The following is a 24179-nucleotide window of genomic DNA, read 5'->3' as shown; positions in this document are numbered from 1 at the left end:
ATCCCAGAGAAAAAACTGTTGGCCTCCTGGTCTACCGTTTACTAAATCTAGATGGAGATTGCAGGAAACCCAGGAGTAAGTGTGGATGGAGGTGTGCCTTCCAATGCCAGAACTCGTGTCTCTCTAACAGCCTCTACATCTCTCATATTTTTTGTAAACTAGGTCCCCTATCTAGTGCAGGGGTTTAGCCCCTATTGGTCTTAGGCCCTCACACCACACCACCCCATATGCCATGTGTTTGTTCTGGGCATCTGCGAAATCAAAGACCAGGCACAAAGACTTTCGAGAACATGGAGGCTGGCAGATGCCACGAGTGAAATTAATGCCCTGCCTCTTCCCCCGAGTGCCTTTCTGAGGATGAAGTGGGTTTTAAAAACCATTGTCATTGAGGTCCTCCAGTGACTTTTACCTCATTGAGCAAATATTAGAACGAGGATTCAGCAAATGGATGCCCTAGTCCTTGAATGACACTACTAGGTACCAAGAGGGACCTTTTACACATTCGACTCACTGGGTCGACTGTACAGGTCGGATTAGTGGTAAAATTGATATTTAAGCCTCAATAACCAAAGAGCACATAATCAAAATCCTTTCCCATTTGTTTCCGTGTGTAGAGCGTGCTCTGATATTCACACACAAGCACACACATCCACACACTCATGTGGAACCACCTTTAGAGGCCTTTGCAGAGACAGGTGTCCCAAGTAAATCTGTGCCATCTATAGGTGTGAACCTTCTCTGTTTTTCCCTGTGGCACACACTAAACACCTTTCCATACTCTCTGCTCTTTTAGGCTTGTTCCCTTCCCCTCTATAACATTGTCCCGACCCAGGCTCCCTCTTGTTGGGAGCTCTTCTGCTTTGGTGTGCCCCCTGAATATCAAATACTGTGGCATGGAAATACTGAGGACAAAATATTGAAACTGAGGGGTAAGTAAGTGCAGATTTTTATACCTAACCCCACATATATGTACCTTGAAAAATTATACATTTTCAAGGTATGTAGATGTGGAATTAGGACAGTAAATCCATATTTACCCTTTAGGGACTTACCTTTTGATATTTTGGTCTTCTATATTTTGTCCACAATATTCTTACATGACAGTATTTCTGTCTTCATTATTCAGTAGTACAATCCTCTGTAATCAGAGGGAAGGAAGCAGGAACCATTGTAGAGTCATCAAAACTGCACACAGTCAGCCTGTGGGGCTGTTCTTCTACCTTCCTCCAGCCTCCAATTCCACTGTTAAGGGGGAGAAAATCTACTGTCTCCATAGGTACTTCCATCATTTCCTGCCAAAGAGCAGCTCTCCGCCACTTTCCCCAGACCAGTTGATGACAGCCATGCTCACACTAAAGCTTGACTCGCACCATGCTGCCCGGGTTGCTTGCCTTCATACTCTGCCTTCTAGTCTTCGAGGCGCCTTTTACATAGAAGTTTGTGCATAAAACAACTTTTACGCCTCAGCGCTTGTGGGATCAGATCTTCAGGTGAACAGCTTATCCTGTCGTCCAGAAAAAAAGCTTGTTACTTGGCCTCAGTTCTTTTATCACTCAGCCCCAAGGCGCAGGACTGTTGTTTTCATCATGACGGGCCATTAGACAATGGGCCAGATGTACAAAGCATTTTGAATCGAACCGTTTGCGCCTGGAAAAATGCCTTTTCAAATGTACAAAGTACAAATTGCGATTGAGTAACTTGTTACCGAATAGCATTTTGCATTTGCAATTCGGTATTTGGAAGGCACGTGTTTAGGGTGTCTCTTCCAAATACCAAATCAATACTTTATTACTGTTTTGTGACTTAATTCTGGCCACAAAACCGTAATACTTTACCTCCAGTTTAAAACTGGTTGGTAACCCATTTGTAAAGCGTAAGGGGTCCCTAAAGGATTCACTTCCCCTTTGAGAATGTAAATATTATTTTTTTTAAGAGCACTACTCTAGAAAAAGGAAACTTCAAGGTTTCCTTTGATCTCTTTAAACACATTCCGTTTTCCTTTAAGGGAAACGAGTTGCATTTTTTAAAAAAAATGTTTTAAATGTTTGGTGTATAAAAGAGCTGTTACAGACATTGTGTTCTGCTGACCTCAGCAGGCCACCATTCCTGTGATAGCTGCGATTCCTAGTGGGTCTCAAACTGTGAACTTCCACATTAATATCAAGAGTTAGAACACTTTGCGACCCACAACGAATGCCTGAATGAAACTCAATGACTTTCATACATTAGGAATACTGATTGTGATTCGGAGAGAACTACAATTAAGAAATCGCTATGCCTAATGTTTGTACTTCTGGTCCTAAGTGAGATTAGTGAGTTAAATAGGCTAATGACTGAGAGAAATCTGTTCTATTCATTCCAGGACACTAACAACAACAGAAATAGGAGCATCCATAAGCAAGATGTTCTAACGTGTGGTGGGACAAAAGCACATTCTTAGATCTTCAGATCCACCTTTTGCATGGCAGACTTTTATTCTAGGAGATAATGACATCTACGACTTTATGCTGCCATTCTTGGTTTCATGTCTCATTTACACTTGTATGTTTTAGATATTTTGTTTGCCAGCAATTCCATTTTTGGTTCCAAATTGAATTTAGAGCTAGGAAATCTAAATATTTCCTTTTTCCCGTTGTCACTGTTTTTAGGTATCACCTGCGATGGCTCAAGTGCTGCATGAACGCTCGCTTGCGAGAGATATTGTATCCAACAAGGAGCTTGCAACCCACCCCTTGCTTAAATTTCATTGGATTTACTGTCAATCTAATTTGATGCTTTCTAAGTGGACAGTGCATGCTGGTTTCACTTAATCTTCTTTCAGCTGGAGAATGGGCCTAGCACTGATTGCTTCAGCTTCATTGCTGTAAATCCATGTGTAGCTATGCTTTACTATGATACATGTACTTCAAAGAAGCTCTTTTCTCATTTGAAATAAATGTTTTTGTGATAGCAGGATTCATCTGCTTTTATTGTGACAACTGATGCTACCTCCTTACAAATGTATTTTCACTAAGATATGAATATGGGTGCAATTGTTTTCTTTATGAGATAGGATTTTTTGTCAAACGTTGTATTTTTTGTTCATGTCTGGGTAGAGTAACTGATTTGCTCAAAATCACAGGGGTGTTGTGCTAAGACCTAACAAGCATTGGCAAAGCCAATGGGTATCGCCTTTCACACTATTGGCTCTGTCATTGGCTTTTGTTCATGCTGTACAGCAGGTCATTGTTAACTTTGGCACTTATTTGTAGCCATGCTGTATAGTATTGTGGCTACTGTGCAGCATAGCTAAAAATAATAATAATAAAGTACTATAATGCATCTGGCACTAAATTACTTTAAAAAAGAAAAAAGCACATTGACGTTGGCTGCCTAAGAGCATTTTTTAAAATTAGTTTTAGCCACACTGCAAAGCATTGCCAAAGCCAACAGCTCTCAGAGGATAGACCTATTGGCATTGCTAATGCTTGTTGTATCTTTCTCTTCCTCCTTTCTTCATTTTCTCCCTTCCTTCTTTGTTCTGTGGCAGAAAGTCTTTTTAAGACCTGGTGCCCACCTCTTGCAAGCACCGACACAAATTAAGTGACGCATTCCTCAAGATGATAGAAGTCGATGGGCCTCATTTATGAGGCCGTGCGTCACTATTACGCCGCCGGTGCATCACTTTTTGTGACGCACCAGCAGCATAAAAAATGTGCCTTGTTGCACCATATTTACAAAGTGACGCATCTAGGTAGATGCGTCACTTTGTAAACCCCTGCGCTACATTATACCTGCGCCAGGTATAATGTTTGCAGGGGGGCGTTCTGACGCTAGAAAAGGTCATAGAAGTGACGCAGTGAAATCTATAAGATTTCTCTGTGCCACTTCTAGGACGCAAATGCGTCAGTTTCTTACGCCTGCCTCACAGCAGACATACGACTGATGCAAGCCCTTTCACATGGGGCTTGCCCCATGTGAAAGGACACATTGCTGGAGTTGCGTCACTTTTGTGGCACACTCCAGCAGTGCGTCACTTTTGCGCCATACAGATACGTCAGAAATACTGACGTATCTAACTCCTTGTGCAATGATGCGTCATACTGTAAATATGACGCATCATTGGTGTCGCAAGGAGGGCTCAATGAAAAGTGACGCATCGCTGTTTTCACGCAGCGATGCGTCACTTTTCATAAATGAGGCCCGATATCTTTAATGTTCTTCAAGGGCTTGCAGCCTAAAGCAAACTATGAGGCAGCTTGTTTCCCACGTGCAAGGGAAGAACAGAAACTCCTAAATCACTTGACTCGCACATCAGGCGCAACTCTTACTGTGTACTCGGGACCAAGACTTTCCAATTGAAACTATTTTATTGTTAAGCTTATAAAAGCGTAATAATAGGTACAAATAAAATAAACTTAGATTACAATTTCTCTGTGATGTTCCATATGCATTATTAAAAACACATTATAAATCACACCCCACCATGAGCAAAAGAAAACAAATTATCTGTAGTTTTTTATGCCCCTACACTGCCTTTCTGCATTTTTCAGCAAGCTACATGAGCTCCTCTTAATTGTCAGGACATGTTAGCGTTGCTGCGTAATTTCGGTCCTGAAGCCTTTTATGTACTAAAAGCGAACAATCTAATAAAACCTGAGACTTTGTGCCTCCACGCCCCCTCCGCCCCCTCGCCCCGCCCGTACACGCACAGCCAAAGGGCTCTGGGTGACACTTGCTTGGCAGAAAGAACACTTCTGTCATTTCACAAAAGTCGTGGCTCTGGGTGGACTTTAGCAAACATTGGCACCAACACTAGGACCAAGTACAAGGGATTTTGAGAGGCACAAGGCAGCTGGAAAGGCGCACTGGGTAGGCAGACACCCAGACAAAGACAAGCATATTGAAAAGGAAATACACACTCATGGAATTACACTGTAGATGTGGTGACCGCCATAGGAAAACCTACAACATGCAGAGAGATCAGATACCGATATCAACAAGTAGATATGTTAAGGGTAAATGATGTATGATAGAAAACAAGCAGCACAGTATCATGGCTAAAGGGCACACACTTGCATTGAGACACACAGCCCACTTGAATGGTCCACTGACATTGCAATTGGGGAACACAATGATACATGCAAGAGGAATAAACAAGGAGGGGGTTCAGGCACAAACTGGGACAGAGACACTGGGACAACAACACTGGGACTAACACTGGGACAAAGAATATACACAGGACACACTCAGATAAGGAAACAATGGCATGCATATCCAAGCAGCTACCCATGAACCCTCTTATTACACTCAGATGGGCTGCATGGATGGTTGTATGACTCACTCTTGTGAAGGAGCCACAGAAAAAACAACAACCAAGCAGGCAACAATCTGCACGCATGCACAACGATGCCAAGAGGCCAATGAAATAATGTACACATGGAAAAGCAAAGCATAATGCAGCATTACAAAGGACCTACACAACAGGTGTGAGAGGTCCTTAGATGGCCTAGCTGGGCACGCTCGTGTGACAATCAGTCCATGAGGCATTCCTACTTACGGTACAGATGTGAGAGGTCCCTATATGACCTTTCCTGGAAATGCTTCCATGCACCATCAGACCATGATGTGCATCAGTTTGGGAAGTCCCTAGATGGTCTGGCCCGGGCGTGCTACCATGAACTATCAGATCATGATGCTCTCATGATTACACTGCAGGTGTGGGAGGTCCCTGGATGACCTGGGAATTCTCAACCACATCATCAGACCATGAGGTAACCGAATGCTGTCAATATCCACCATCCTAGGCACACGTCAGACTAAAGAGTGGGTAGTCATAGGTCACCAGCAAACTATTCTGATGTCCTCAGAGCAGCAGTACAACTAGGGATATGTCAAACTGCAGCACTTCACACAAAGTTCATGAAGTTCGGTGGAAAAGTTAACAAAATAGATTGAGATGTAGGAAAAACGTCTGAAAATTTACTTTGCATAGCATCTCCAGCAAAATAAGGAAAATACTTATTTAGTTGAAAAAGAAAAAATCATACTAACTGACTTTTTGGGAGGATATTCCTGGACAAAAATGGAGAATTTCACTAGATGTGCAATTGATAAAAATGTGAATAATTTCACAGTTTCACGAATTGTAAAATTATGATTTTTCTTTTTTTAGCAGCTCTACCACGAAAAGTTTAATTTCTTTTTTTTTTTATTTCAAAAGATTTTATTAGAAGAATTTTTACAAAATGGACAGAGTAGGCCGAAAAGAAGGCAATACTGGTCTGCTGTAGTTACATGCATGGATAATGATACATACTGGCTTGCTGAGGCGCTTGAGTGATGGTGATACATAAACAGCTTGAACCTTGGCGTTACATACAGGTACATATGCGTTGCCCCCGTCGGGCGAAAGAGATAGTGTATAGAGGTAAGTAGGACGAAAGACGAGAAGAAGAAAAGGAGTAAACGGACACAAGTGTGGTGTATTGTGGGTTGCATGACAACAGAGTTTACTGACGGGTGGCGCCGGGGGGGGAGGTTGGGGGAGGGGGCCGTGAGGGTGTCAGGCAGTGTGGTGCGTTCACTGCGGTTTTTGCGAGTCAAGGTATTTGTCCAGTGAGAGCCACATCTCATTGCCCCGTCCAACTTGTGATGTTTGATTTTTTGTTATGTTGTCCGCACCCCTTAGGAAGGTGACCCAGTTGAACCAGACTCTAAAAGTGGCCCTCCCAGTGTCCTCCAGTTAGAGAGGATTGTCTTGGTTGCCGCCGTGAGGAGTAGGTCAATGAGGCTCCTGTCATTGGCTGAGTGTATCTCTGGGGCCATGAAGGCATTTGTTATGCTGAGGAGGTCTAGTTGAGAAGTGTACCCTGTTACATTATAGACGAAATCTCTTACTTTCCCCCAGAATGTTTTAACTTTCGGGCAGTGGACAATCATGTGCGCTAGGTCTCCTTTCTGTTTCTGACAGTTCCAACATAGTTCGCGGTCTATGAGCCCGACCGCTGCTAGGCGAGCTGGGGTCCAGTACGCTCTGTGTAGGAGCCAGAATTTTGTTTGTGCCAGTGTGGTGGTGCCTTTGTTCCTGCTTGCCAGGGACCAAAGGTGAGCTTTTTCTCTCTCGCTAAAGCGCCCGGCGTTGTAATGTTTCCCAGTATTCTATGGCCTTACTGTTTAAACTGGATGTTTTTGCCCTTAGCAGTTTATAACGGTATGACGTTTGGTGCCCAAGTTTGTTGAGGTTTGTCAGTTATTGGTGTATTGTTGGGACTTCTTTGCTTAGTCCTGCTTTGGTGATTGCCGCCTTAATTTTAAGAAAGTTATATAGTTCTATGTCTGGGAGGTCGTGTTTTAGTTGTAGGCTGGCAAAGGTGGAAGGGGACCCGCGTTCCTCTAGTTGGGATGGGGTGTGGATACTCCGCTGGAGCCAGGAGGTTAAGGTAAGTATGCTGTTCTTGTATTTTATTTTTGTGTTGAACCAAGTGGATTCCCATTTTGTATTTTTTATGCTTTTTTTCATTCTTTTGTCTACTTGCAAGAGGGCGTTTTTGGTGTCCCTGAGAATTGTGTTGCTAGCTTCTGGGTGTTTGTTAGCCGTGAGGAGGGCCGCAAGGTTTAGGCCACCCAGCAGGGCTCTTTCTAGTTCCAGCCAAGCCGGCGTATAACCCTGTTCTGGCGTGAGCCAGTATATGCCTTGTCTGGCAAGGCAGGCTGTCTGGAAGGTCTTAGCCTCATAGATGCGGCGCAAATATCCCTCCCCAGTGCTGCGCTGTCCATTGGAACTAGTGCTGAATGGACGTCCAATGGTCGTGCGCAGCACTGGGGAGGTAGTGCTGCCGTCGGCCAACGCCCCGACGCAGCACTTAAGGGGTTAAAGTTTGTGACGTTGAGCCCCCCCTAGGTCCTTACTGAGCCTAAGTTTCTGGAGGCTAATCGTGACTTTTTTACCCCTCCAGAGCAACGTGTTAATCATGGTGTTCAGTTTTTTGTGAAAATCCTCTGTGACTGTTAGTGGCAGCATGCTCAGCAGGTAGTTAACCATAGGGGTTATCATCATTTTTATTGTTTCTACCCTTCCCCACCAGCTGACGTACTTGGAGGACCCCGTGTCTAGCCTGTCTTTTATTTTGTTTGTTAATGCCTTCTCGTTGTGGTCAAGTGTTGACTTGAGGTCCCTGTCAAAATAGATACCTAGGTATTTTAGGGCTCCCTTTTGCATGTGTAGGCCCGAGGATCCAAACACATCCCTGGTAGTGTGAACGGTGAGTGGCTTGCATTCGGACTTGCTTCTGTTAAGCTTGTACCCTGCTACTTTGGCATATACGTGGATGGTATTCATTAGTGCATCTATCGAGGGCTTGGGGTTCTCCGTCATGACGAGTATGTCATAGGCATATGCTGCTAGTTTGACCGTGTTGCCTTTGACCTTCATCCCTCTTATCTTGGTGTTGTCTCTGATCATGGCCAGTAGGGGTTCTAGTGTCAGTAGGAACAGTGCCGGGGACAGTGGGCAGCCTTGTCTGGTGGCTCTTTCCAGAGATAGGGCCTCAGATGTGCACCCATTCACTACAACTCTGGCTTTGGGATCCTTATATAGCGCCATCACCATTGACCTATAGTTCTCACCTAGGCCGAACTTCTGCATGCATTGGTCAAGGAAGGGCCATGAAACTCTGTCGAAGGCCTTTTCTGCGTCTAACGCGATCATCACTGCTGGATTCGTATTGGTAGAGGCATGGTTTATTATGTGGCATAGGAGTCTTGTATTGTCTTGGGGTAGTCTATTTTTAAGGTAGCCCACCTGCGTTTTGTGTATGAGGGTTGGGAGCTGTGTGTTAAGTCTCCCCGCTAATATTTTTGCGTATATCTTGCAGTCTACGTTAATTAGAGAGATGGGTCTGTAGTTCTGCGGGAATTGTGTGTCTTTCCCTTCTTTGGGAATGACTATGATGTTGGCCTCAGCCATTGAGTTTGTCATTTTCCCTCCTTTGATGCAGTGTGCGAAAACATCTTTCATTGTGTTCCTAATTAGGGGGAGGAAGTGTTTGTAGAATTTGGCTGTGTAACCGTCCGGCCCCGGTGCCTTGTTATCCTTTAGGCCCACTACTGCCATGTCTATTTCTGCTCCTGTAATGTCTAGCTCTAGAGTTGCGCGTTGAGCCTCTGTTAGCTTTGGTAGGTTAAGCTTGCCTAGGAGGGCTGCTCTCCCATCTGGGTTTAGGTCTTTGTCTTCTTTGTATAGTTACTCATAGAATTCCTTAAAAATCCTGAGGATCCCTTTGTTGGATGTTTGAGATGTCTTGTTGGCGTCAGTCATGGCTGAGATGGCATGTTGTCTTTGCTTACTTTTAAGGTATAAGGCCAGGGCCTTGCCTGATTTATTCGCTGAGCAGAGGTTTATGGCTTTTTACCCGTTTATCCATGTACCTGCTCGCTCGCTTAAAATCTTATTGAGCTCATAATTTTTCCTCGTCAGGGTCGTCAGTGTATTTCTGTCGGCTAGGTTGACCCTGTGATGCATCTCCAGGTCTTTGATCTGCCCCTCTAATTCTAGTATTGTTTTGTTCCTGTCCCTATTCATTCTAGACTTGATGCTTATTATTTTCCCCCTTATTGTGGCCTTCATAACATCCCAGAGTACTCCCTTGTCTATGTCTGGCTTGTCGTTGATTTCTAGATAGTCTTTAATGGCTTCCTCTATGGCGGCAGCGTTAGCTGGATCCCTAATGACATCGCTGTTGAATCTCCATCTACAGCTTGTTTGTTGGTTGTGACGACCGCTTAGTTTTAGGCTGATGAGGGAGTGATCTGACACTGTTCTTGGCGCAATCTCTGTGTGTTCTATAAGGTGGGTGTGAGTGACTGAGATCAGGATGTAGTCAATTCTGCTATATGAGTTGTGGGGGTGAGAATAAAAGTCTCTGGCGTCTGGGTTTTGGAGTCTCCATGGGTCCCTGAGGTGGAGTTTGGTGCATAGGTTCCTAAGTATGTGTTGAGACTGTGTTTGGTGTCTGGTTCTTTGTGGGTGTCTGTCTATGGTTTGATCTAGTACCTGATTGAGGTCCCCTGCCACTATCAGGAGCTCATCTTGGGGGAGACTGCCAAGTTCATCCCCCACCTCTTTCCAAAAGGGCTCGTTCTCTGTGTTTGGGCCGTAGATGTTGGCGATATGTATAGTTTCCACCCCACGCTTCAGACTGGTTATTAGCAGGCGCCCATCGTCGTCCGCATGGTACTCATGTAGGGTCAGTCTGGCTTTCTTATTTATTAGCGTTATTACCCCTCTCTTTTTGTGAATGGCTGGCGAGCATAGGGTTAGCCCTACCCAGTTCGCCTTTAGGCGCTGTGCGTCCTCTTCGGAAAGTTTTGTTTCCGGAAGGAAGCACACATCGCTTTTTAGTTTAGTTAGGTAGTCCATTATCTTCCTTCTCTTCATCGGGTGGTTGAGCCCTTTAACGTTGAGTGAGGTTATTTTTAGGTCTGAGAGTAGCTGGGAGTTGCTATGTATTCTCATGATTTATGCTACTTATCGCCCTTACTTGGTGTTGTCTATGGGGGGTTGCCCCCCCTACATTTTGTTCCACTCCACCCTCTCCTGGGTGCCTCCTTATGTGCCCAGTCGGGTTGGTCTGATAGTCGTGCTGGCTGGGTATGTATGTCTGTTAAGAATGTGAGAATTAGAGAAGGAAAGAAATAGAAGTATATGCTCTGTACTAGCCCGCCCCTCCTCCCACCTCCCCCCGCATTTCAAAAGTTGGGCATGCATCAGCAACGTTCCCTCCCCCATCCCTCCCCCGAGGGTTTCTTCATGTCCTATCTAGGGTCTTGGCCCCAGGCTTGACCAGGGATCATTAGTAAAGGATATACATTGGTCCATACGGAATGTCTTGCGTTGTTGGGTTCCCCCTGTCCCAGGGTGAATGAGGTAGGCGTGCTACCCTTGAGGTAGGACCAGTGTACTGAGTTATTGACAGGGTCCGCCCCGGGACTGAGGACCGTCTTCTTTTGCCAATTTAGGTTTTAGATAAACAACTATACAGTGAGGTAGAATGGTTGCTTGAGGTCGAGTAGTTGATCTAGTGATTTGAGTTCTCTTGTGTCCATGATTATTGCCCTTTGCAGGAGTGGTCCGTTGCACTCGTGTTGTCCGATGACGCTCTTCTCTTCGCAGTGTCCGAGCGTTGCGCCTCCATATCCTCCGGTGGAGGGCCGCGGAGGTGTCTTCTTAGTTCGCCCGGATCGTCGAAGATCAGGGTGTGCCCTTTGTCAACAATTCTCAGTCTTGCCGGGCCTGCGAAGCTGAAAGTGATGTTGTCCTTCCTCATTCTTTCCCTCAGTACCAGGAAGCCTTTTCTTGTTTCGACGGTTTGGCACGAGAAGTCTTGTGTAATTAATATTTTGTTGTCTTTCCACTTCAGGGTCTGGTTTTTCCTAGCTACTGCAAAAATGGCCTCCGTTTGCTGTGACCTAAGAGGTCTACAGATGATTGGGTGGGGGCCACGTGCGTTTTGGAGCTTCATCGCTGGTACACGATAAGCGTTGTCCAGTTCGAAGTGTCTGTCAAATTTAAGGCCCTTGATTTGTGGGATGAGCTCCTTAAGGAGGGCTGAGCAGGGTCCTGGCTTGTCCTCTTCCCATTCCGGTACGCAGAGTCGTCTTATGTTGCCTTATGTTGCCTCTTCTTGTGCGGTCGTCTTGCTCAGCCAGCTGCTTCTTTAGGCTGCTGGTGGCTTTGGAGACCGAAAGTAGAGCTATGCTTGACTGAGTGTTGGCATCCTCGATGTCGCTGATTCGCGATTCTGCTGTGTCAATCCTGCTGTTTGTGTTGCTAGCTCTAGCTGCATGCTGTCGATTGTTTGTTTGATGGACTTAGCAACCTCATTACCTTTGTTGACTTTCCTGACGCTTGTGTCCAGAGTTGTATCATTTTTAGGCTTCAAGGGCGAGTCTGGAGGGTTATTTTTATATTTCTTTAACTCATTGGGTCCTTTTCCCTCTTGGTTTGACATTTCGCTGAGGCGCCTTATGGCTAAGTAGCTGTCTAGCCTGCCTCCTTTCCGTTGTGCTGCCGAGCTAGAGTGCTCTCCCATGGGCCCGGTGGGGCATTACTTGTGTGCTGGCAGTCTAGTCTGTATCTGCTTGGCTCTCGGATGGACCTTGTTCTTGTTTTTGCACCTGCCAGTTCCGCTTCAGGGTACCAGCAGGAAGCCTTGAGGCAGGGTTATCTTTCCCGTTCTATGCCCTTTGCCTTGTTTGCTTTAGTTCTTTCGTGTCCTGGGTGATGTTGTGGGGCGTCCCTTCGCCTCACTCGTGTGTGTGTGCTTCTTTGCCTTTGCTTTGGGTGAGCGCTGCTGTGGGAGAGGCCCCTGCCTGTTCGCGCTACTGGTTGCGTTACTCCGCAAAGCTTGCTCTGCGTCAGCGTTTGCCCTGCTGTCTGGCCCGTTGGTTTGCATGCGTGCTTCTGCCTACCGTGCTTGGCGCCTGTTTCCTTCACAGTGCTGTATGCGCGCTGGATGTATGGCCTTGGATGGATGTATTGCAGCCGCGATGGCGGGTGCCCGCCTGCATCTTCAGTTTTGAATTCACCTCGGTGGTGGTTCACTTTTCGGCGTTAATGCCGTTGTCACACGCTGGCACTGATTGCACTCGCTTCTCTGGTCTGTTGGGTACGTTTGCCAGCTTGTGCCCACAGGGACGATTGCCCGATTGTGTGCTCTGTGCGTTTGCACGTCGATCGTTCGATCGTGCGCTCCCGCCAAGATGACTGCTGCTTGTCTGAACCTACAGTTTCATATTCGTCTCGCTAGTTGTTGCACTTCTCCGGCGTTGCTGCCGTTACCTCCTGCTGCACCTGATTGCACTCGCTTGCCAGGTCTGTTAGGTACCTACGCCAGATTGTGGCCACAGTAGCGATTGCTCATTTGTATCTTCTGTGAATTTGCTCGCCTATCCTTTGGCCTTGTGTAGGTTCTCGCCAAGATGGCCACTGCCTGTGTGCACTATCGGTTTCGTTTCTGTTTTCGCCGTAGTGGTTGATTCTCTTTTCCTGCTTTTGTCGTTGCCACCTTCTGCCCCTCGTTGCCCTCACTCGTCTGCTCTGTTAGGCGTGTTAGCCTGCTTATGGCCTGAGTGATTGTCATTCTTTTCTGTCCTCTGTGATTTGCTCGTCGAGCGTATGATCTTTGTGCGTTTGCCTGTCAGTCGTTGGTCCTGGGTGGGTGTGCCCACGCTGTGAAGGGCGCTGCCCGTGTGCCACCTCCGCTTCGTTTGCAACATATTTCTTGTTCCCTCTTTCCCGGCGTTGCACTCGCTGGTAATCACTTGGCTGGACTGTGCTAGCTTGTTGTTTGCTGGCTAAGATGGCCTCTGCCTGTGTACACCTTCAGTTTTGTTTTCGCCGCGAGTGGTTGTTGCCCTTTTCCAGCGCCTAATGTTCTCGTTCTCCCCCACTCCTGGCACTCACTTGGTCTGATAGCTCAGGGGAGTTGTTTTGCTGCCGGTTCCTCTCTCTCTCTCAGACGTCTGAGCCCTTTCCTTGCTCGGGCTAGCTCCGGTGCCGCGCCATTTTCTCGCCCCTACGCGCCTATCTTGGTCTGGTGTTGAGGCTGTTTCTTGGCTTTGCAGCTCACCTTGGCTTTGGTTGCGTACACCTGGGCGTGCTCCTGGTGTTCCGATGTCCTTACTTGCTATTTGTCGGTTTCAATTATGTTGTTTCGCTAATGTAATCGCGGTTGTTTCCCTCGGGTTGGTGGAGGTAATGGACTCAGGCGCCCGTCTTCATTGCTGTCCAAGCCACGCTGCCGAAAAGTTTAATTTCACATACAATTAAAGATAGCAAGAAATGAATTCAGTCAGAGGACCCGACAAATTCAACGTTTTCAACAGAGCACCTGCAACATATCAGGTCATATACCCTGTTTATGTGCAATGTTCAATTACACACTCATTTACGCACACAAAATTATATTCACAGTGATACTCAAATATGCAGGTAAACAAAAACATAGTTAGAAAACCAAAGATATTTAGAACAGATGCAACAATTGATATATGGAACAAAAACACACAAAACACATTGGGCCAGATGTACTTAGGGAATGGTTTGTAATTATCAAATAGTACATTTTTGCCATACGTCGTTTGGTAATCGCAAACACCTATGTACAATTGTGTATTTAACACATTTTGCGATTCTCAGTGGGTCTCAAATAGACCTACCTCATTAATATTCATGAGATATCTCTCGGTTTACGACCCATTGGGAATCATAAAAAATCACAAGTATTGTGGCCTGCTAGGGTCAGCAGACCACCATGTCAGTGAATGCTTTTGTGACTTTTTTTTTTAAATGCAGCCCACTTGGGATGCATTTAAAAAAGAAATGCCTGCCTGCTCTTAAAAAATGCTTTTACAAACATTCACGTAAAGGTCCCTTTCCCATATGTGAATGGGATACGACCTACTTGAAGTAGGTGGTAAAGTGTGAATGCTTTGTGACCCATACCACTGCGACTGCGTATTAGGAAGGGATGTCCCAAACACACCTTTCCTAATGCCGAATCGCAAGTTCGATTTGCGATTCGCTAATAGATTACCAAATAATTGGGCCTTAATACATTAGAAAAAAACATTTTCAATTCACAAACAAACAAAAAAACTTGTACATCTGGCCCATGGCATATACAGTTTATGCATACACACCTGTATGCACAAATGCACACGCAAACACAAATATAAAACTCGGAGGTAGAGAAACCATAGATATTTAGATAGTCATGTACAGACATATCAACACAAGATAAACAAAACGAGAGAAAAACACTAACAAATGCAGGGACAAAAGACATATGTACACAAACAGAGCACACAGATATGAATAAAAAGTTCATAAACCTACCAATACACAAACAGATTCTCAAAATGTCATACCCATACACAATGTGATGTAAACTTGTAAGCAGACACAAATAAGTAGAAGCTTAAACATTCAGTGATACTATCCATCGATAATACGCACATACGTGGTATACTATGTGCACACTTAGGTGCATAATTACACACAGACTCCAGGGGCTTGATGTACCTAGTGATTTTATTGTTGCAAAGGTCAAATTTGAGTGTTTGTGACCGCAGAATGGCTTTTTTAAATTTGCAATTCCCAAATTGTGATTCAGTAACATGTTGAGCTTTAGAATAAATACAGAATCAGAATTTGGAAGGAGCGTGTAAAAGGCATCCCTTCCAAATGCCGATTCTTTAGCTCATCTATTAATGTTTTGCAATGTAAATCCTGTAACAAAATATGAATATTTTATCACCAAATCAAAACGGAAGATAACCATTCGTAAACCGGAAAGGGTACCCCTACCTTTTGTAAATGTCGACAAAAACATTTTATATGACAGACAGTGGTCTCTGGGACCATTGCCTGCTCCGAATTTTTTTTTTACAAAAGTATCCATTTTCTGTTTTAAATATATGCTTTTTTCCCATTAGGAAAACAAATGCACAAGAAAAAAATATTTCTTTATTAAAAAGCGATCATAGACTTGGTGGTCTGCTGATTCCAGCAGGCCACCATGCCTGTGACTCTATCCAATCGTAGAGGGTCTTATTTTGTGACACACCTCATCCATGTTAATGAGGTAGGTCGAATTGAGACCCATTACAAATTTTGTGCACAAAGCTATTATTACATAGGTTGGCTCACTAAATAACAATCCATTCGGTGGACATCAGTGTGCAAATTGCACACAACTGTACCAAATCCAGGTTAGTAGATTTCTAATAAGAAACTGCAAATTGCAAATAGTTATGGATGCATTTTACAATTTCTTGATAAGAATCTAAGTACATCATGTCCCAGGTCCGCGGATATAGAAACAGATACATAGACACAGATCTAAAAAACACACACACAGGCACCGAAACATACTCACGTACGCTGCTAAAGTCTGCACACCTTGACTTGTTCCCTTTACACACACAGCAAACCAACAGTAACACTCTTCACATAAATGTCTGTCAGGGAGCTGTAATTAGACAGCCCTTTTGAATCCATTTAACTTTGCTAACAGGGACCTTTTGAGGCCTGAGGGGGTTGAGAGCCTGTAATTGCCACTCAGCCATCAGGGTGTGGGCCACTGAGCCCCAGGCATGTCAACAGCAATCTCCAAACAAAAGCAAGGCATTTTAAGAAAAGCCATGTGGTTTCTGAGCTCTCATGGCACCTACAGTCCCTATTTATGATACCCCATCCCCAAACAAACACAAAACCTTCCACCCTCACACACACACTTTATCCTCAACTGCATTAGTCTGCAAAGTTGAAATGTGACCTCTGTCTTTAAGTGACCGGCTCTGGGGTCAACTCTTCCCCTGACCTTTTTTACTGCTGCATCCCGGTAGAAAACTGCATACATTTGTAGATTTTTGCAAAGGGAAGAACTAAGATGAAAGAACGCACTGGAGGGAAGTATAAGGTTTGGACTAAAAGGCAATTCTTAACTATTTCCCGGCTAGAGAGAGCGCTTCAAAGTGTGAGATACCACTCATAATGCTCCAAGGAGAGAGAGGGTGCTAAACAGTGTGAGACACTACACCCATGGCTCCAAGTTCCCTCCCAATGAGAGAGTCTGTATTTCAATTCTTTAGATTCAGTGAGGAATCAGCGTTCTAAGAGATGCCACGCTCTTCGAAGCACTTTTAGGCCACCTTAAAGTGATATTTGGCACTTTACAAAATTCCAAATGAATTAAAAATAAAATCAATCAAGAGAGAGACTGTGCTCAAGGGTGAGACTCACGATGTTGGTATGAAAGGTCACACTATCCAGATGGTAGAGTATATTTCGGGGCCTATTTATGAGGGGGTGTGTGTCACTCTTGCACCACGTAAGGTGGTGCAAGAGCAACACAACCCTTAAGTCAGGTTTATGAAGCCACGCAAGGCCACTTTGCGTGGCCCAGAGTGGCTCCATAAATCTGGAGTAAAGCAGCGCAGTGCAAATCGGCGCATTGCCTGACTCGGCCTTGCGAAGGTGTTGCAAGGGTGTTCCCACGCAACTCCCGTGGTTTTTGGCACATTGCCAGACTTACCAGAACTGGTTGACCTGGGAATACGTCAAAAAGATATGCCTTCTCAGGAGAGGAGTAATGAAGAGAAAAATCTGTATTTATCTTCACTACTTCCTCTTTCTACGTGTGCTGTATCTTGCAGCACACATAGAAAGAGGAAAATGCCTCCCAGGATTTGCATGCAACACAAACACCCTTGCAGTGTGGTGCAAGGGTGCCTGTGTTGGCGCTAGGCTGCCAAAAGGGTGCCAGTGCAGGGGAAAAGGCAGGCATGCATTATATTCCCTCAAATATGGAACATTTCTGACCTTTCCCTGTCACACAGAGCAGCTCAGCCAGGTAACTCGCACTGCGTCACAACCACGTAAATAGGTTGTTGAGTTTCTTTGCTTTAAACAAGTGTTGATATTATCCTTAAAGATGCTTCAGTGCATACATAGGAACTATGGAAAAGGGAGAGACAACTCCTTCTACCACATGGGCTACATAAAGAGTATTGCGCATATTCTACATTTCACAAATAAGAATAAATGTGGATATCATAATATATATCTATATATCCGTTTTTGCTGTGTAGGCTTCAAATGCAGGGAACAAGAGAGAAGAGGAATAATTATTGAGGGTGATTCTATGAGAACAGCAACAACAGTTTCAATACTTTGAGTATCAAAATGTGTGGCTTTAACACGAGGGAGTGGGAAGTGTTGACAACGTGACCGTCAAACTGTGAGCCCTACTACTTAAACCATCGATAGATTAGGAAGATAATATATATTCCATCCTGCTCTTTTTTTAAGTCGAAGCCTACTAGACAGCACAGCTGTCTGGTTTCAAAGACATCATTGGGACATGCTGACAGCTTCCCTTGTAAACCATCTACCCATTGCTTACCGTTGGCTTTGTGTTATGTGACTCGCATCCACTTTAGTTTTAGGCTAATTTGCATGTCTTTGACCCTCCCATGGAGCATAGTCTGTTTACCACTTCTCTGAATGGCTCCTTGAAATCAACCACAAGTGCTTGCTTTCTGGGAACTCTTTTTTCATTTTTCATGAGGGACTCCACTAGAGTAGATGTGTTTTCTGGTGGTGCATTTCTTTGGAAATGTTTCCTGCATTTTACCTTTCTGCTTGACTGTTTCTTCTTATCTCTGCCACTACCAGTTCATTAATCTCTACCCCTGGAAGAACATTGTTCTGTCTACGAGCTTGTTTATTGTGGTCAGTGCTCTTTACTAATAGCATAACTTAAATATTCCTCTTTCTCAATTTCACTCCCATGCAATAGGTGCTAGAAGTAGGGCAATGAGGGTGCTGAAGCAACCCCAAGATAACCAGAGTGAGAGGATTTATGTGACAATCTTTCTGGGTACTAGGGGTTGAAAAGGAAGGCTGCAGAATGTTTTTTTCTAGCACACAACAACATTTTAATACCAGTAAATGAACGGTACAAACATTTCAGAACATATCAAAATTAGGAAAGCACAAATGAAACACATTTTTGTAATTCTGAGGTGTGGTAAAAATAAATATTTTAATACGATCAAAAGAATACACTAAGGGATTTTCACACATTATTGTTTGTGGACTGTATAGTTTTATCAGAAAAACTGTATAGCTGTGCAAATGTAATGGTAATTTCAAACAAAAAAGTGCAGTCTGTAATGGCTGTGTGCTACCAATTCTAGTACACTCCACTCTAAGCCACTCCACTCTACGCCACTCCACTCTATTTTGCTCCACTCTACAACACTGAACTCCACTCTACGACACTCTACACCCCTCCACTCTATGACATTTGACGCCAATGTATGCCACTCCACTCTACGGCACTTTAATCCACTCTACTCTACAATAATATACAACACTCTAGTCTACTCTACTCTACGACACTCGACTTTATGCCACTAGACACTATCCTACTCCTCTCTATGACACTATGCTCTATTCTACGCCACTCCACTCTACTCCTCTCCATTCTATTCCACTCCGCTCTACTCCACTCTATTACACTATAATCTACGTCACTGCACTCTATGCTACTCCACTCTATGTCATTCCACTCTACACCACTCAACTGTATGACATATTTCTCCACGCTACGCCATTCCATTTTACAAAAGTCACTCTACGCCACTCAACTTTACTCCAATCTAAGCCTTTCCACTCTACACCAGTCCACTCTATGCCACACCACTCTAAGCCACTTTACTCAACTTTACTCTACTCTACGCCACTTCACTCTAATCCAGTCTGTGCTACTCCACTCTATGCCACTCCTCAACACGCTACTCCACTCTCATCCATGACACTACTCTGCTCTATGCCACTCCAGTTTATGGCACTCTACTCCTTACCACTCTATCCTACGACACTGTACTCCACTATACAACACTCCACTCTTGCTCTCCACTCTACAACACTCTACTCTACTCTATGACAATGTTCTCCATGCCACTCCACTCTATGACACTCTACATCACTTTGCGCTACTCCATTCTATGCTACTATATTCAACAACACTTTACGCCACTCTATGCCACTCCACATATCTTTATTGCACGATATGGCTTTCCACTCTTCACCACTCTATGCCACACTAGTCCACTCCATAACACTCCACTCTAAACAACTCCACTCTACACCACTCTCCTACATGACACTCTCGTCCACTCCACTCCACTTAACACCACAGCACTCTATGACACTCCACTATATGACACTCCATTCTATGCCACTCTTCTCTACTGTATGCCACTCCATGCCACTTTACTCCACTCTACTCTACTCCATTCCACTCCACTCTACTCCATTCTATGCCACCTTAGTCTGTGACATTCTATGCCAGTTTATGACACTCTATTCCACTATACACCCCTTCTTTTCTATGGCATGTTAACCCACTACACTCCATGATACTCTACTTCACTCTATGCCATTTTACTCTACTGCACTCCACTTTATAAAACGGCTCCATATTACGCCACTCCACTCCAGTCCCCTCCACTCCTTGCTAAGACACTCTACACCACTCCACTTTACCACACTCTACAATAATCTACACCACTCTACACCACATCACTTCACTATACAGCATTTTAAGCCACTCCAGTCTACATCACTCCTCTCTATGGCAATCTCTATGACACTCCACTCCACTTTATGACAATATACTCTACTCTACTCTACACCACTCCACTCTATGACACTCTGCTCTACTCCACTCCACATCACACACCACCATGTAAGCACTTTATGGGCAAATGTTTAATCTCTTTAGCATCAATTTAACACACAAACACAACAATAAGCAATAAAAAGGTGACCTTTTCCAAGGGCCTTTAACTGCACTGCAATACTCCTTGCTGAATAACTTTTGATCCGTTTGTGCTAGAAACAATTTTTTGGTTAAAATCTACAGATTAAGCAGAAAATGATGGATTAAGTGGCAAACGAGGCAAATCCATAAATGTGCTGAACATGCAGCTGCCACAAAATCACATCATTCCAATGGCCCTAGTTACGACTCACTGAAGCAGATGCTCTTCTCCTGCCTAATCAAGATAACAAATAGCATATTACGCTCCAGGTATCTGCATATATCGTTAATGCCACGAAACACTAGCAAATGTGGTTATTTACAAACGTGTTCAATCATTAAACCAATCGCTTTTGCTCTTAAGATCTAACATCCACAAATCAGACAGAATCTGCAGACCCAACACCAAATCTTGCCTCTGTCTCCCCTATGCCACTTGAAGGAGGTTGATGAATGCACAGTTTAAGATTAGAAAACATAAAAAGCAGCCATCTAAAATTAATGTAGTGACTAGTTTTTGTCGCCCAGAACATACCTCCTCCGTGAATCTCAGCACAAATGCCGCCATGTTGGCAAGGGTCGCTCACGCAGGAACCTTCATGGGCACAGCACGGCTTGATGCCCACTTCCTCCACAATACCACCAGTCTTCTCCTTTGCACCAAGCACAATATCTTCCCCATCAATACTGACAGCAGTAAGGCAACCTCTCAATGCCTGAGAGACCCTCCTGGGCTGCTGTTGGAGAAGGCCCCCGATGATCAGCTCTGCCTCAGAAGAGGAGACCTCGCACGGTTCCACGAGGCGCCTGAAAGTTACACTGCCTGAGCCATCGATAAGTAGACGGAAGGACGAACGCTCCACCTCCAGTAACACCGAGTGCCACCTTCCGTCACTTACAACAGGCAGATGGGGTAGTACCTCACTGACGTTGTCTTGGCACATGAACTGGAAGTTGGGGATGCCATTAATGAGCTGAAAAGTAGAAAGGAACACATATTAGGTGCAACCATTTATGCAGAGTAATCAGCGTGCCCTAAAGATCTTCTTCTCTTATACCTCAAGTATGCAACTCAGGAAACAAATTAGATGGATGAATATGCATGAGACAAATAGAAGCATTAAGAAACATATTCTGACATCAAGTACAAACTTAAATACAAATGTATTACATTCAGAAATCAATTTTGATTGAACTCAAGCCAACATGTGTTTCGTCCAGAACAGGAATGGACTTTATCAAGGCTCATCAGTATTGGATTATAAGGCTCTCTCGCGCTCTGGGAACTGTAGAGTTTCCGAAAGGTATGTCACTCTTGATTCGGACACCTGGGTTGACAGGGTGCAAAATAACATTTTCACTCTATTTAAACTATAAGTTAGACTAATGTGTTGAAAACTCTTTGTACGTATAGTTATTAGTTTAAGGATGCGTGGAAGTGATTACTGTTGCCTTTTTACTCTGTTTACTACCAATACTTGCTTGAATTTATGTTCTGGTGGTTTTCCCCACAGGCTCCCAACATAGACTAAGGAGTACATGTTCATGGTTTAAAGTAGAAAAACATTTTAGTCAAGAGCCAAAACTACTCCCTATATCCATTACAGGACAAGTTTTCTTTCTTCTTATGCTCAGGCACAGCACAAGAATGTTCAGCTCTCCAGGCAAAGTAGCACTTTGCCACCTGTGAGCTCCCAAGCCACTTAGTAAAAGGGTGCTTTGGGGACCTTTATTTTTTTGTCACCTTATATTAGAGATGTACCTTGCCTTGAATGGGCCTCAATTTACATGGTCATGAACCATCTACTGTTGATGGATTACTTGCGTCAGAGCCGAACTCCAAAATTCTATTGCACTCCAATATTTAGATCACCCCAAAATGTACCTCACGCAGCTCGGCTCCTGCATACACTTGATCTTGAAATAAAGGTCACCATACTTAAGGGTGGGCGTAAAATCCGTTTCGCGGGCGAATTTGCGGATTTTCCGCGATTTCGCGATCCGCGAATCTCGCGAAATCGCGGTAAAATCCGCGAATCAGCGGGGACGAATTTTCAGCCAAGCAAGGGTTACAGCAGCAGGTGCAAAAGTTGAACCTAATTTCTTTGTAACCTTTTACAAAAGGGTTACAAACAAATTAACTTCAACTTGGACACCTGCTGCTAATAGCTTCCTGGCGCCTCGTTGCCTACTTGCAACTATTCTCTGACCCTGCTCTGACCCTTGAAGCAGGGTCAGAGAATAGTTACAAGTAGGCAACGAGGCACCTGTCCAAGGAATTAAACCTCATCAGGAAGCACTTAGAGATATAAAAAACAGAAAGAAGGGAGAGGATGGCAAATACACCCATTTTGAGTTGTCAGGAGGGGTTAAACTAAAAGAGACCTTTTCAGCACAATTTTCATATGCATTTTGCTAAAAATAAAAAGCTGTATGTTCTGTAGGGGCAACTCAGGAATCTGGCCCTTCAGAGATGCGGCCTCTCTTTCTTTCTCTCGTTCTCTCTCTCCCTCTCTCTTTCCCTCTCTTTCTCTCTCTATCTATCTATCTATCTATCTATCTATCTATCTCTCTCTCCCTCTCCCATAAACGACTGCATGGGTAACTTCGCTATGCAAGCGGCTCGCGAAGACGCAAAAATCCCCGCGAACACGCAAAAAACCCTGCGAACACGCAAAAAACCCGCGAACACGCAAAAAACCAAAAATTCGCACAAATTCGCGAATTTTGCGGATCGCGAATTCACAAATCCGCGGATCGCGAATTCGCCCATGCTTACTCAACATCACACCCAACCCAAATATTAACACGGTCTGCTCAATAACTGAGGTCGATATTGGAGAAAAGTTAAAGGGTATTTCAAAAATCTCATTTAGCAAGTGGTACAGAAAAATTATTAAATGCCATGAAGACATGAAAGCAGGGCACATAATCAGAACTCTGAATAATCCTATGAATACAGCAAAATCAATAGAGAAACAGATAGCCTCCCTAGAGGAAAATCAAAACTCATGGTTCACCTCGAAACCAAGGGGGTTTGAATACACATTTCTAACATAAGTTATGAGCAAAAGCTGCAAACTCAAAGTGGTCTGAATCGAGATAACACATTCTAAATGAATCAGAAATTGCCAGGTAGAATTAATGTTAATTAGAATTAACCCACCTCTTCAGTAGTCTCCAGCAGCTTCTACGCTGTTGCTGTCCAGAGATGCTCATTATGCTACATTAGTCAAGCAATAGCTCATACACTAGTGTCTTCTGTCAGGCCCATCATCAGAAAGCTACGGCGGAAGGCCTTCAAAACGATACATACAGTACACGAAGAAAGTTCCATTCATGTTACACGCTCTTGAAGGAAATGCAGATGCAGAAGATACCAAGCTTCACCAGCAGTTCTGTTCTACGGCTTTTCCAGAATTTGAAGATATTGCTTCCTACCACAACTCTAAGGACAGTCTGTCCACATCCTCGCACTTTGATCTGTTAGTGTGTCACCATCAGCGTTCAGAGCATGCTCTCAAATTCATCAACACTTCGAACTCAAAGGGAGCAAAATTGCTTGTATCCCTGGAATATTCAAGTGAGGTATTTTGGGCCTTTGTTCAAAATGGCCTTGAAGGAAATGCCCAGCCCCTCAAACTAAATAGGGTAAGCAAATCATAGCCATTGAAACATCTTCATGTTAGGGGGGGGGGGGTGTGCTACTAGCCGTTTCCAGGTTAACAATGCTATGCTATTCTATCCTGTCAGTATTTGTAGTGAGCACTTCTGCGCTTTGTATGACCTTGTAGCTCTTTTGAT

General features: G+C 44.3%; 1 protein-coding gene across 1 annotated transcript in view; it reads right to left on the bottom strand.

The window, feature by feature from the left end:
- The window catches only part of FAT2 (FAT atypical cadherin 2), a 231215-nt gene that overhangs the window by 22479 nt on the left and 184557 nt on the right, over positions 1 to 24179 (bottom strand). Inside the window, exon 20 of the mRNA XM_086931273.1 lies at positions 20911 to 21349. Coding sequence (XP_086787399.1) covers positions 20911 to 21349 — 439 coding nt within the window. The remainder of the gene's footprint in view (positions 1 to 20910; positions 21350 to 24179) is intronic.

Source organism: Lissotriton vulgaris, chromosome 7 (genome assembly GCF_964263255.1).
Source record: "Lissotriton vulgaris chromosome 7, aLisVul1.2, whole genome shotgun sequence".
Taxonomy (NCBI): Eukaryota; Metazoa; Chordata; class Amphibia; order Caudata; family Salamandridae; genus Lissotriton; species Lissotriton vulgaris.
The sequence above is the reverse complement of the archived record's forward strand: the minus strand, read 5'-3'. Positions and strand labels throughout refer to the sequence as shown.